A 14,053-nucleotide genomic window follows, 5' to 3' on the forward strand; every position below is an offset into this window, starting at 1 on the left:
TAAGTCAAGTTCAAATTTGATTTTAAAATATTCACTTGCCAGTTTTACGAGATCATACATATTTCTCAAACTGTACATTGGATCGAGCTGAAGTTTTATATGGAAATACTAGAAACATGGAACTGTATTTTAATAAATTTTCAGGTCAAATGAAGTTCAGAAACATATTATTTCAGAGGTTTGAAGTAAGTAGACGAATCTTGTCAAATATGTCAAATTAGACCTTCATATACTATTTGAGACATATCTAGAGCTACAAGTGGAGTTTTGTTGGTATTGAAATTGAGATGAAAACTAGATATCTCAATAAGTCCAACCATATATTGTAGGCTCATTAATTCATCCAGACGAGAGAAAACGACTTGTTTGAAGTCAAAATTGAAATCTGTCAAAAATATACGAAAATTAAATATTGAAGCTGCATGAAGAAATTTTAGCATGAAGAATTTATTTTTATTATTCTATTTTATTTGTTTATTTAATATTGAATAATTATTTTTAATTTTAGATTGTACTGACCTATTAGATATTGTTTAGGGGTTTATTTTATTATTGAACTTATATTAGTTGATTACTAGTTTAGGCCTTTTAACTTGCAACTCAAAATGAGTCCATTAAGGTTAGTTAGAGGAGACTATATTATGTTTTTTAATTGCAAATTTTGATAGCAAGTTAAAGAATAAATACGAGTTTTTTCTTTACTTGTTTGTGGCAAAACAACATTTCTTTGAAGGGACAAAGATCATATACTGAATTGTCAAAGATTAACTGATTTCGTGGTGTTATTTACGTACTTATAATTCTTAGATATAAAATTATCTCTGAATTCAAGTTTTTTCCTCATATTTTATAGGGTTATTTTTATATCATGATGGTATTAAACCTGATCTTCAATTTTCCAAGTTATTATTTTCTTTGTTGAGAGTTACTTAAAGAGTTACTTACAACATTATCAAGATATTTACATCACCTTTTTTTGTTTTCATCTATAAGTTGTGGCATTGTTTGAAATTTTAAAAGTTTTGGCATCGGTGCTGCAAATTTAACTTCTTGCGGCAACATCAATGCCATTATGCCACAATTGTTGTAGCGGTAATGATATTGTCGTGATAAGTGATAACTTTTCTTTTTTTTTTGTCTTGTTGCACTTTGTCGCATATATAATTAAGAGCTTCTTAGCAAAAATCTTATATATTTTCATTGCAGCCTAAAGACTAAACTTGATCAAGCATGGACGAACAAGCTAATTAACTCTCCCATCACACCCACACAGTTTTTGCACAGACTATTCTCCATCAAGTCTTGAGAGCAGTCCAGCTTTTCTATTTCCTTTTTCTTTTTTCTCTAACAAAAACTTTTGGATTTCGTAGTGGAAGCTGCTGCTACTGATGATGCAGTGAATGGTGGAGGAGAAAAACCGGTTATGAAATGTAGAGTCATGCATGGGATAGGAGGAGCAGTGATCAAGCCAGACAATGAGTGATTGATCGATCCCCACCATTGAACACTACATCATAGACGATGATAAGTTCCCACTTTCTTCTTTGTTCCTGACAAATTAAGAACTGTTTACTTTGAAAAGAAAAAAGTCATCAACTGTTATCACCACATCGATCATCGACATCCAGCGAGCCTGATATTTTTCTCGGAGCATCTCATCAAACACCAAAATACCCAATCCAGTTCAAGTCCTCGAGATATTCCAAGATATATATGCTTCCTTCCTTCCCTTTGAAGGCGAAGATAGTGAGAACGCAATTGTCCACTGTTATAGTAGCTGGCCTGGCAAGTTCAAGATATGGCGAGTCAAATCGATAATCTATTGATCTGGGACGTGATTTAAAGTGGGCTAGTGGAAAAAAACTGTTTTTTTTTTTTTTACCAGAACACATAGTTTTAAATGTTTCTCCGAATAAAAAAAAAGTTTTAGTCGATCCATCTTAATCAATACAACTCACAACTTATCTTAGACTTAGATTTATTCTCGAATCAAGTTTATAACTATGCAATTATTCTAACAGCGTATAAACAAAGAAAAAGTAAAGGCCACAAAATAAAATGATTGATTGGAACATTGAATATAGTTTTCTTAATAAAAATTCATTTATAAGCGATTTGATGTCAAACCATGATGGTGGGGGGGTTAAGTAAGGGAATTTCCCACAAGTATATAAGAGCTTGTTAGCAAAAACCTTACATATTTTCATTGCAGCCTACAGGCAAAACTTGATCGAACATGGACCAACAAGCCAACTCTCCAATCAACCCAAAGAGTGGCTTCAACTCCTCAGCAAAGACTTTCCATAGCCTAAGACCTCCTATCCATCTCCCTCCCGAGGAAACTCCTTTCTCAGCAGCTGACTATGCTCTCTCACTCCATGCCAACCACTCTCCCTGGCCTGATTCATTAGCCATAATCAACTCATCCACAAGCCAAAAGCTTTCTTACTCGGACTTCATTGAAAGAATCAAATCCTTAACCTTGTATCTCCAAAATGTCACTCAACTTCGCAAAAATGACACTGCCTTTATTCTCTGTCCAAACTCCATTCAAGTCCCCATTCTCTACTTCTCTCTTCTTTCACTTGGTGTAGTTATCTCCCCTGCAAATCCCATAAGCACTGAATCAGAAATCTCACACCAGATCAGTCTCTCTAACCCGGTAATCGCCTTTGCTATATCAAAAACATGTCACAAGCTTCCAAAGCTGAAACACGGAACCATTCTCATCGACTCACCTGAGTTTGACTCAATAATTACCATGTCTCCTGCAACAACAACAGCTCGGCAAGACCTCGAAAAGGTTACAGTGAATCAATCGGATTTGGCAGCTATCATGTTCTCCTCAGGCACGACAGGGAAAGTCAAAGGAGTGTTGTTGACTCACAGGAACCTCATGGCTGTAATTGCAGGGTACTATCCATTTAAACAAGAGAGGAAATCCCCTACGGTCCTGCTTTACACGGTGCCATATTTTCACGTGTTTGGATTCTTCTACAGTTTTAAATCAATAGCATTAAGTGAAACAGTGGTGGTGATGGAGAGGTTTGATTTGAAGAAGATGTTGAGAGCGGTGGAGAAGTTTAGGGTGACACACCTGGCGGTGGCGCCACCAGTGGTTGTAGCGATGACAAAGAGTGATTTGACGGACGGTTATGATTTGAGGTCGCTGGAGACTGTGGGGTGTGGTGGTGCTCCGCTTGGGAAGGATGTTATGAAGGTGTTCGCAGACAGGTTTCCTACCGTGGACCTGTGGCAGGTTAGTGGCCACAATTTTTTCCTATTTTATGTGATGGTATTTGTTGTAATTAATGAAGAATATTTCAAAAAAAATATTTTATTCTATATTAAAAAAACATAATTTGATGTGAGCATAATATATATATATATATATATATATATATTCTATTTCACTTGAAAAAATAAAATTTTTATTTATTGTTTACATAATAAACTTTGATATAAGATATTAACTAACAAGAAAAGAATATTGAACTTGCGTGAATAAGGTTTAGCCAATCAAAAGAAAAACCTTTAATTGTCTTTCTTGCGTGCAAGGCATAACTCATGTACTTTTTGAACATTTTATCTCTAGCAATAATTTATTTTTAGTTCTGAACCTGAAACCACAATTTTTAAATACTTGAGATTAATTTTCCAACAGTCATAAAATTCTAACAATTTTTTTGTTTTAAAATATTTTTTAACAATTACAACTTTTTAATTTTTTAATTTATTTATTGCTTAATTATTGCATGCTAGTAGTCTATATATACCATGCACTCTTATAATCAAAGTGTGCTAAAAATCATTGTATTTTTTTGTGTTTGTAAAATTTATTGGTATGATCTAGCTGTTTCTATAACCTTTGTTTTAGATGAAAAATTTATTTAATCATGAAAGATAACCTTATGTTATAAAAATATTCTTAATGATAATATTTGTATATACCTCAAGTTTTATTTTGTTTTTATTTTACATCATATTTTCTTAGAATAGTATTCTCCAAAAGTACATATTTATATATAGCAATATACTTAAAATAAATTGGAACGTGTAGATATAATAAAATAGTTTATGCAGATTATACACGTGGAAGATCAAGAGTACATTTACCATTGTGGCTAAAACACTATTTGTCTAAAATAAAAAAAATTGTTTAAAAATTAATTTTTTAAATATTTTTATATTAATAAGTTGATATCAAAAGGATATTTTTTTTTCCAAATTATTTTAATTAAATATAACAAGGACAAACAATGAAACGAACCCTAAAATAGTTGGGAACAAGAAAGTTTGATATGCACGTGTTGTTCCTAAGCAGCGGTAAGATGATGGAGATAAGTATGTCTGCCACCTAATTAACAAAACTAGTTAGTCAAGATAGGACGGTCAACGCTGTTTTATGATTTCAATCAAAACAATAATTTCGAGCATTCATTGATTTTTTTTGGTCCCAAGGGTTACAATAATAATAATAATAATAATAAAAAAACCATCTCGTGATGAAGTGTGTACGGTGTAATATAATAGTGTGTACGGTGTAATATAAAAAATTGATTGTTCTGTTTTTCTATATTATATTATTATTATTATTATTAACAAAAACTAAGCCTTTTTAGTGTTTTCACAGTAAATATTATATTCACTCTCTCACAAATCACATCACATTAGATTAAAATAGTAATTTTTTTTAATTTTTAATCTTGTCTTTAAATTTTATTTTTACACAATTGAATCATTAATTTTAAGCCTAAATTAGCACTTAGTTACATGTTTTTTAAGAAAGGAATGGATTGAAAAATAGGGAATTAAAATGAAAAGGCTAATAAAATAGGCGGTGATTTCAAATTTCATGTAAAAAATTTATTTTGATCCTTTATATTTTTTTAATTTACAGGTGATCAATTCCTTTAGTTGTTATAAATTCAATTTTGATATTATTTTTTATTTTCCTTATTTTTCAATCATTTTTATGGAAGGAGAGAGAGATGATTATTGGATTTTAGTGAAGAGAGAGAAAAATATTGTTAACGACAATTCTAATAACAAAAATGGTTTAAATTAGTGTCAATGACTTCTATTTCATGAAAGGAGTTTCATCTAGGTATTTTCCCTCCTTCTCCTTGCCTGAGGAGGCATATCTGATCACATGAATGTTTTTGGGTTCGAGTTAATTTTAGTTTTTTGAGCTATTTTTTTTTTGGATTTTTTTAAGACATAAATAGATTTATCAAAGTGTTTAGGGTATTTTCTATGTGTTTTGGGTAAAAATGAGTTTATAAGTCAAAAACCGACATCCTATTTTTTTGGCAACCTCCTGTCACCAGAAACTGCAGAAAGCGTCATCTACTGTCAAAGACAACACATTGTTTGCTATTCTATTTTAAAAAAAGGGCAGGTGTCAAGTTCTTCAGCCTTTAAGAAATAAAAAAATAAAGTTGGGCCTGAGCACGCAGGCTGGGCTATCTTTTTTTAATGTCCAAGCACGTTGGCCCACTAAGCCCACACGTCTGGGCTTTTTTTTCTTCCATTTTTTAAGTTTTGATATTTTATATTTGGGTTAAAAATTTGATAAGAGAAATTATTGAACTCAATTGAGTTCATGAACCTGGTTGTAGGCTTAATGAGTTAATCTGTAGCATCTGAGCTAGTATTTGTTTTTCTTTTATTTTCTTTTAATGCCTTTTTTTTATCTTGATTTTAAAAAATATAATTTTACTATTTGTTATTAATGATCTATGTTTTTATTTACCTAAGAACTATAAAAAAAAATACAATTTCACCATTTGCTATCAATAATTTTTTTTTTCTATCTCAACCACATGTGCATGTCATATTTTTTTTCTTTAAAAAAAGGTTTCATATAAAAAATTCTCATATGTTCTATTATTGTATAATTAAATGAAAAATAATCTTTGGTATAAAAAATTTATTGAAACCAATGACTTGCATCTTAAGATTACTTAGTTAACTCAAGTTCACTTAAGTTTTTTTTTTTTGTTAAATGCTATTTTTTATTTATCAATTTCATCATTTAACATTGAATTAATTAAGGTTGAGCTTTGCACTTTGTTTTTCTCAAGATTATTCACGTGACTTTTGCATGTCAATCTAGGTTAACACATATAGATCCAATGTGTTTACTATTAGTGAATATGCCCTGTAACCAATCAAGTGGTTACATGTAGCATTGATTTTATTCATGTATTTATTATTAATAAAGGCTTTTTTTTATCTTTAATATTAAATTATATTTGATTAATGAATCTAATGTTTGATTAATGAATCAAGAGTATAGATAAATGTTCATGGAACAATAATGCTTTGTATATAAAATTATAAAGTTGTTATAATTATGAGATTCTTAATGCATCAAAGCATTGTTATAAAATGTTCATGGTCATTGCTCTATTAAGACTGTAAATTAATTAGAGTTGTTGGGACCAATGCATGTTATGTTTCTTTCTTTATGAAAGAAAGCAGTTGCTCTCATAAATTAAGGTATGAGGGATACTTGTATGTAATATGTAGGTGTTTGTCAGATGATATTTACACTGAACTGACCCGCAAGAGAATTTCATATGAAGAGGTTGCTATGTTGTGTAAGTGATCTAACAAACTTGATATCACTAAATTATCTTATATAGGGAGGGTTATGCTTTGATACTGACCACATGTTGTCTTAATCAAGGTAACAAACGAGTAAATATTGGGTATAACATAAATCATATGAAGATGTTTGAGTAATCAAGATATGACTCATCACCCTAGGTGAATTAGAAAAAAAAATATTTCATCTATTCTCAAATAGTATTGATTGTGAAATCCTTGGCCAAGGTAAAATGAGTTTTGAAAAGAGTTTCAAAATCTTACTCAAAGAATCATTGATGATAATGTTGAGAACTAAAATGATTTAACAAAGTATACATACTTCATGCTATAATGTCTAAATCAAAATATTCTTGATGAAACTCTTTTCAAATAATTACAATGAGAAATTGGTCATTGGATGGTTAAGTCAAACCACTTATGATTTTCTTAATATTTTGAGGATCATGACAGGTTGCTAGACATTATACTTGATCTTCGAATATAAATCAATCAATTGTTGGATTTGTAATAAATTAAATTGTTTAATTTATTTAGGATTATGATTAATATTTGAGCCAAATTATTAGGGAACCTAATGGGTAACATATATAAGAACCATTGGTTATAAATTAAAATGAGATGACAAATCAAATGTGATTTTTGATTGTAAGAATTTTTAGAAATTAAAGACTCAAATGTGATTAATACTATATATGATATTATTTAAGGGGCAAATTGATATTTTGTTATTTATATGGTTTTTAAGTTTCCCTATAAATTGAATGTTATGCTTTTATATTTCCTATGAGAATGTGAGTAGAATACAATATAAAAACACTTAAAAATAAAAGAAAAGAGTTAGCACTCAAATGTATAATAATCCATCTATCCTAAAAAGATTTAGAAAATTTTTCACTAGTGGTTCATGTGGATTATCATTAGAGGCCAGATATTTGGATGACTTGTGATTTATGACAATTCAGCCTTGAAGCAAATATTCAAAGCCAAAAAGAATATTTGATCTTCAAGTAAGCCTTACATAAACCCTAAACAACTCTAGATCTGTTTAACAAGATTCTTAGAACTCCTAAATAATATTATATTTATTGTTTTCACTACGTGTATGTATTTCAGGAAACTCAACATTTAATTACATCTTAATATTAAATAAAAATATCATTCAATTCATGATTACAAACTATTTTTTAAGAAACATGTTATCAATGTTTAGATATTTATTTTTGCATTTAGATTTTTTTTTTTGCTTATAACACAAATTAAGATCAGCCGAGAATTAATGCAAGCAAGAGAAAAGTTTTTTTTTAGTGTTTTTTTATTCTCTTAAGAATTTTTTTTTTATTTTATCTTTATACATTTTGAGATTTGAATTTAATATTTTTTTTAAAAAAAATCGATTTAATTGTTAATTTATCCTACATGAGCTGATTTTTTTGGGAATGTTGTGATCAATATAATAGTGTCAAACATTTTTTTTTAACAGTAGATCACAAACAGTAGTACTTTATCATTGGATAACATACTGTCGTGGTCGAAATTAGAAATTATGATCTACAAAATACATAAAAGCCTTTTCTCTTATTTTTTATGAGATAATTATTAGTTTCAATGCAAACTCGCCTTTCATATATTGTTCCTATATAAAGGGTTATGGGCTAACTGAATCAACGGGGGTCCTGTCCCGATCAAATAGTCCGGAAGAAAGTCGCCATTGGGGTTCAGTTGGAAGGCTTACCGCAGGTTGTGAAGCAAAAATTGTTGATGCTGATACCGGTGACGCCTTGCCTCCGGGGAAGCAAGGAGAGCTTTGGGTTAGAGGATCCACAATAATGAAAGGTAAATATCCATGGCACACACCTGCACATGAACATGAACATCTAGCTTTTATTTGTCAAGTATTTTGCTAAACAAAAGGCCTGACATTTGGCATCAGAAAATCAACCAAAGATGCTGCTCACTAAATATAAACTAGAGACAGTACTGATCAGGACGATTTGGAGAATTCACTGCAGGTTATGTTGGAGATCCTGAAGCAACTTCTACTACCTTGGATCCAGATGGCTGGTTGAGGACTGGTGATCTTTGTTATATAGACGAGGAAGGTTTTTTATTCGTTGTTGACAGACTGAAGGAACTGATCAAATACAAGGGATACCAGGTAATTTCATAACATCGGTCTTAGCTTCTTGCCTCATTCAACCTCTATTAGAATATAAAGATTAAACAAATGAAATTACTATATATACATATATATAGGTTGCTCCAGCTGAACTAGAGCAACTGCTCCACTCCCATCCAGAGATAGCTGATGCTGCAGTAATACCGTAAGTCTTCACTTCTTCAAGTTTATGGGATCCCTTGATTTTCCCCTTAATCCAGCAGCATTGGTAGAAGAAATTATAATGATTTCAGTGTGTTTAGTATCATTATCAGTATTCTATAACTCATAGGAAACATAAAGAAATTTCAGATACCCTGACGAGGAAGCTGGTCAGGTGCCGATGGCTTTTGTGGTGAAACAGCCTCAGAGTAGAATCAATGAAAGGGGGGTAATGGATTTTGTTGCAAAACAGGTGCTTTCCTAATGCTTACAGTCATTTCTTTTTGAGTTTTCTCTCCAGCATCATTGATGAATCTGATCATTTCGTGCTTTGTTTTAATGCCTTTTGCATGAGAGCATGCAGGTTGCACCATACAAGAAAGTAAGGCGAGTAGAGTTTGTCAGTGCTATACCCAAGAGTCCAGCAGGAAAAATTTTGAGGAAGGAACTGAGAAAGATGGTTCTGATTCCGTTCCCTTCATCGAAAATGTAATTAATGAACTGATTTCAGAATTGTTGGAAAATTATATGGAATTAAGAAGGCTATGAATAGTATATCATAATAAGCCATTTATACTGTATGATAGTCAAGAATTAATTATTTAGGTTTTTATAGCCAAAATCGGTCAAAAATTAATAATACGATGATGTATAAAAAAATCATTAAGAGCAAGTTTATATGTTGAATATTTAGTTAATCTTTTTATTCTAGTAATGTAATCTATATTTTTTAGTCAAGCTAGCTAATAGTTTATTCCTAGTACCTGATACATGTGAAATATCATTTTTTGTATATTTAAGGTCTCTGAATGGTTTAATAATATTTTAAAGAAATAGATTTTAGAAATAAATATGCTAAAAATGTTGCTATCTAGATCCAAGAAAGTTCAATAATATTCTTCTTTGTAGATTTGTGGTGTCATTCGCATATTTAGAACTTTTAAATACAAAATTATATCTAAATCTAAGTTTTTTTTCTATATTTTATAACATTATTTTGAGTCAGGATTCTATTAAACTTGATCACGTAGTCAAAAGATTGGCATCACAATATTATTATTATTTTTTCAAAATGTAAAATTATATTAAAGATGAAAAGTAATAAAACTGGAGGATCAACAAGTAAAGATTACTCCCAAGAAAAACTAAATAAACAAACATATACAAATTATAGTCAAATGAGGACAAAAGGGACAAGTTCACTAAACAAGAAAGGGATGACAAAATTGGTTAACTAAGGAACCTATAGATATAATAGGTGCTGAAGTTGACCAACAAAATAAACAATGGAGTCAGAGAAACCCCAGCTGTGCTGCCTATAACAAGCAACCTTCAACGGCAACCAAGCAAGTAAAACACAGCCAACATATCCAAACCATCAGACAGGAAGCAGCGATGAAAGGAACACCAAATACAATCCAAGGGCATGAAGGAGCCCTCCTCCAAAGATAATCTCAAAGGGGCCTGCGAGCACTAACAGAGTTGTAAACATAAACAAAGTTGGCAGCACAGGTGAACTGAGTTTCCAAGTTTCGGATAATGACATGCAGAGCTTGGGGAGAGGAGTCAATTGAATCCACATTGACTGTGGAAGGATTCCACAGCACAACAATCCTTGCAACACTAGTAGCTTCAACATTAGAGAACATTCTCCATTGCTTCAATCTCAGCTTGTGCATTAACTGAAGCTTAGAAGAGACCAGTTTAGTCTCTGAAAGACCACAAACATCAATTTTGTTTTTCTTCATGACAGATACCACCTCATGCTACTTCAGAGGACCGTTAAGATATAGTTGGAGAATCATAATATAGTTGGAGAGGTAGGAGATTCCCTACCACTTCCAGGTGCTTTAGATACAAGTCCCTTCTGGGCGCTCCTAGTAGTTACGGCATCAGCAGTTCCAGCTATACCACGGTTTTTCCTTCCCAGAGGTGTCTTAAGATTGCCCTTCAAAGAATTAGAAACAGCAGCACCCTGTTCTCTGCATATATCCTCAGCGGGAAGATCCTTGCCAGAGGACTCTCTGTTCTTCCTTCCCCTGACAGTTTCCCATTCTTCAGAAATGACATCTAGCTCAGTTTGCATTGGGTCAAAATGCTGCTCAGCAATGACAGCTTTCCTTTCATCTTTCTGCACACTGGTGCCCACTACAGGTTCCAGGCTTGCAGAATTTGCTTGCTTAGAACAACTCTTGTTATGAGCTGTTCGACTGTCCATCTTCCCTGACTCATTTGATGCAGCAGTTTTTGAACAAGCACCTGTTGCATGGCCAAGAGCTTTGCATAGCTTACAAAATCTAGGCAGTGTCTCATAAACTATAGATTGTTTAAGTGTGGTTCCATTCGGCAGGAGAATATCAACAGCATGTGTAAGTTCATCAAGCAAATCAAGCTCCACTAACACTCTGGCATATGAGATTCTGGACATAGAAGCAGTTATACGATCAGTTTGAATAGGTTTCCCTATCAGACTGGCAATCTTGGAAAGACATCGGGTAGACCAACATTTTAACGGCAAATTTGGAAATTTCACCCAGACGGGGGCTTTTGTCATTTCTTCATGACTGGAATCAAAATACTCCGGCATAGATTTCAAAATTAAAGGCCTGCGATGCACAAGATAAGGACCGCGGGCCAGAACTGCCAATTTATCATCCACATTGTTAAATTTGTAGACAAGCCAGCCAGATTCATGGATGGACAAAGAGGCTTCGCAATGCCATGTATTAGCAATAATACTATTCAAGGCTTTGAAACCAGGAAATTCGCCAGCAACATAACCCACAATGCAAGACTTCCATACATCACAATAACTGCCTATGTCTTCGTCTGTAGTGTGATCTGAAGATTTAGAGGTAACAGGGTTAAGCTCAATAGGAGCAGTTGGTTGAGCTTGGGTATCGGCCTCAGTTCCTGCAGTTTGATTATTTTTTTTTGCTTATAACACAAATTAAGATCAGTCGAGAATTAATGCAAGCAAGAGAAAAGTTTTTTTTAGTGTTTTTTTATTCTTTTAATAATTTTTTTATTTTATCTTTATACATTTTGAGATTTGAATTTGATAAAAAAAATTTTTAAAAAAAATTCAATTTAATTGTTAATTTATCCTACATGAGCTGATTTTTTGGGAATGTTGTGATCGATATTATTAGTGTCAAACATTTTTTTTCAACAGTTGATCAGAAACAGCAGTACTTTATCATTGGATAACATACTGTCGTGGTCGAAATTAGAAATTATGATCTACAAAATACATAAAAGCCCTTTTCTCTTATTTTTTTATGAGATAATTATTAGTTTCAATGCAAACTTGCCTTTCATATATTTTCCTGTATAAAGGGTTATGGGCTAACTGAATCAACGGGGGTCCTGTCCCGATCAAATAGTCCAGAAGAAAGTCGCCATTGGGGTTCAGTAGGAAGGCTTACCGCCTGTTGTGAAGCAAAAATTGTTGATGCTGATACCGGTGACGCCTTGCCTCCGGGGAAGCAAGGAGAGCTTTGGGTTAGAGGATCCACAATAATGAAAGGTAAATATCCGTGGCACACACCTGCACATGAACATGAACATCTAGCTTTTATTTTTTCAAGTATTTTGCTAAACAAAAGGCCTGACATTTGGCATCAGAAAATCAACCAAAGATGCTGCTCACTATATATAAACTAGAGACAATACTGATCAGGATGATTTGGAGAATTCACTGCACAGGTTATGTTGGTGATCCTGAAGCAACTTCTACTACCTTGGATCCAGATGGCTGGTTGAGGACTGGTGATCTTTGTTATATAGACGAGGAGGGTTTTTTATTCGTTGTTGACAGACTGAAGGAACTGATCAAATACAAGGGATACCAGGTAATTTCAAAACATCGGTCTTAGTTTCTTGCCCCATTCAACCTCTATTAGAAAATAAAGATTAAACAAATGAAATTACTATATATACATATATATAGGTTGCTCCAGCTGAACTAGAGCAACTGCTCCACTCCCATCCAGAGATAGCTGATGCTGCAGTAATACCGTAAGTCTTCACTTCTTCAAGTTTATGGGATCCCTTGATTTTCCCCTTAATCCAGCAGCATTGGTAGAAGAAATTATAATGATTTCAGTGTGTTTAGTATCATTATCAGTATTCTATAACTCATAGGAAACATAAAGAAATTTCAGATACCCTGACGAGGAAGCTGGTCAGGTGCCGATGGCTTTTGTGGTGAAACAGCCTCAGAGTAGAATCAATGAAAGGGGGGTAATGGATTTTGTTGCAAAACAGGTGCTTTCCTAATGCTTACAGTCATTTCTTTTTGAGTTTTCTCTCCAGCATCATTGATGAATCTGATCATTTCGTGCTTTGTTTTAATGCCTTTTGCATGAGAGCATGCAGGTTGCACCATACAAGAAAGTAAGGCGAGTAGAGTTTGTCAGTGCTATACCCAAGAGTCCAGCGGGAAAGGAACTGAGAAAGATGGTTCCGATTCCGTTCCCTTCATCGAAAATGTAATTAATGAACTGATTTCAGAATTGTTGGAAAATTATATGGAATTAAGAAGGCTGTGGATAGTTTATCGCAATAAGCCATTTGATACTGTACGATAGTCAAGAATTAACTATTTAGGTTTTTATAGCCAAAATCGGTCAAAAAATAATAATATGATGACAGTAACATACAGTTTACAGAACTATATGTATATAAAAGAGACATATCGAGATGAAAGATACGTTGATGTTATAAAAAAAATTAAGTAGTTTAGGAGTAAGGTTTAATTATATATATATATATATATATATATATATATATATATATATATATATATATTTTGGATAATTGATTAATTTTTTGGTTCTAACTATTTGATTTATTTTTTCTAATAATTGGTTTAAATTGTTTTTTTTTTAATTCCAATAAATTTAGGTTAATCAGGATATTAGCTGCTACTAGTAAAGTTTCGGTATACAATGCTTTTTTATAGCTAACTATGAATTATGTTAGTATAACTTTTTTAATTCTTTACTTCCTGCTTTTTTAATTAAATTTAGTTGCAAGGTAGCTTATATAACTTATGTAAAAGGCAAGATTTTCAAGTCTAAAAAGTTTTATTCAAAAAAATATATTAAAAAATAATAT

The 14,053-nt window shown here is 32.2% G+C and overlaps 1 protein-coding gene across 7 annotated transcripts; it reads left to right on the forward strand.

The window, feature by feature from the left end:
- Positions 1-2,042: 2,042 nt before the first annotated feature.
- LOC18108773 (4-coumarate--CoA ligase-like 9) lies at positions 2,043-13,607 on the forward strand. 7 transcript variants are annotated; one of them, XM_052448760.1, is made up of 7 exons: positions 2,057-3,259; positions 8,259-8,448; positions 8,625-8,770; positions 8,869-8,936; positions 9,083-9,185; positions 9,297-9,474; positions 13,479-13,607. In XM_052448760.1, exons 1-6 carry the CDS (start codon positions 2,237-2,239, stop codon positions 9,423-9,425), a joined length of 1,659 nt encoding a protein of 552 aa, XP_052304720.1. In that variant the 5' UTR covers positions 2,057-2,236; the 3' UTR covers positions 9,426-9,474; positions 13,479-13,607. The 7 variants fall into 7 exon arrangements, with proteins under 7 accessions (XP_052304721.1, XP_052304725.1, XP_052304723.1 ...); XM_052448761.1 differs by lacking the exons at positions 8,625-8,770; positions 8,869-8,936; positions 9,083-9,185; positions 9,297-9,474 and adding exons at positions 12,641-12,786; positions 12,885-12,952; positions 13,099-13,201 and having other exon boundaries at positions 2,043-3,259; positions 13,313-13,607; XM_052448765.1 differs by lacking the exons at positions 8,259-8,448; positions 8,625-8,770; positions 8,869-8,936; positions 9,083-9,185; positions 9,297-9,474 and adding exons at positions 12,272-12,461; positions 12,641-12,786; positions 12,885-12,952; positions 13,099-13,201 and having other exon boundaries at positions 2,045-3,259; positions 13,313-13,607.
- The last annotated feature ends 446 nt before the right edge of the window (positions 13,608-14,053 follow it).

Source organism: Populus trichocarpa, chromosome 17 (genome assembly GCF_000002775.5).
Source record: "Populus trichocarpa isolate Nisqually-1 chromosome 17, P.trichocarpa_v4.1, whole genome shotgun sequence".
In the NCBI taxonomy this organism is placed as follows: Eukaryota; Viridiplantae; Streptophyta; class Magnoliopsida; order Malpighiales; family Salicaceae; genus Populus; species Populus trichocarpa.

Bases quoted from the DNA above. Each gene is read 5' to 3' on its own strand.
- LOC18108773 (XM_052448760.1), top strand. From the start codon at position 2,237: ATGGACCAACAAGCCAACTCTCCAATCAACCCAAAGAGTGGCTTCAAC. The intron at 8,449-8,624 runs GTAAATATCCAT...AATTCACTGCAG, and splicing joins AGGATCCACAATAATGAAAG to GTTATGTTGGAGATCCTGAA. The intron at 8,937-9,082 runs GTAAGTCTTCAC...AAGAAATTTCAG, and splicing joins GCTGATGCTGCAGTAATACC to ATACCCTGACGAGGAAGCTG.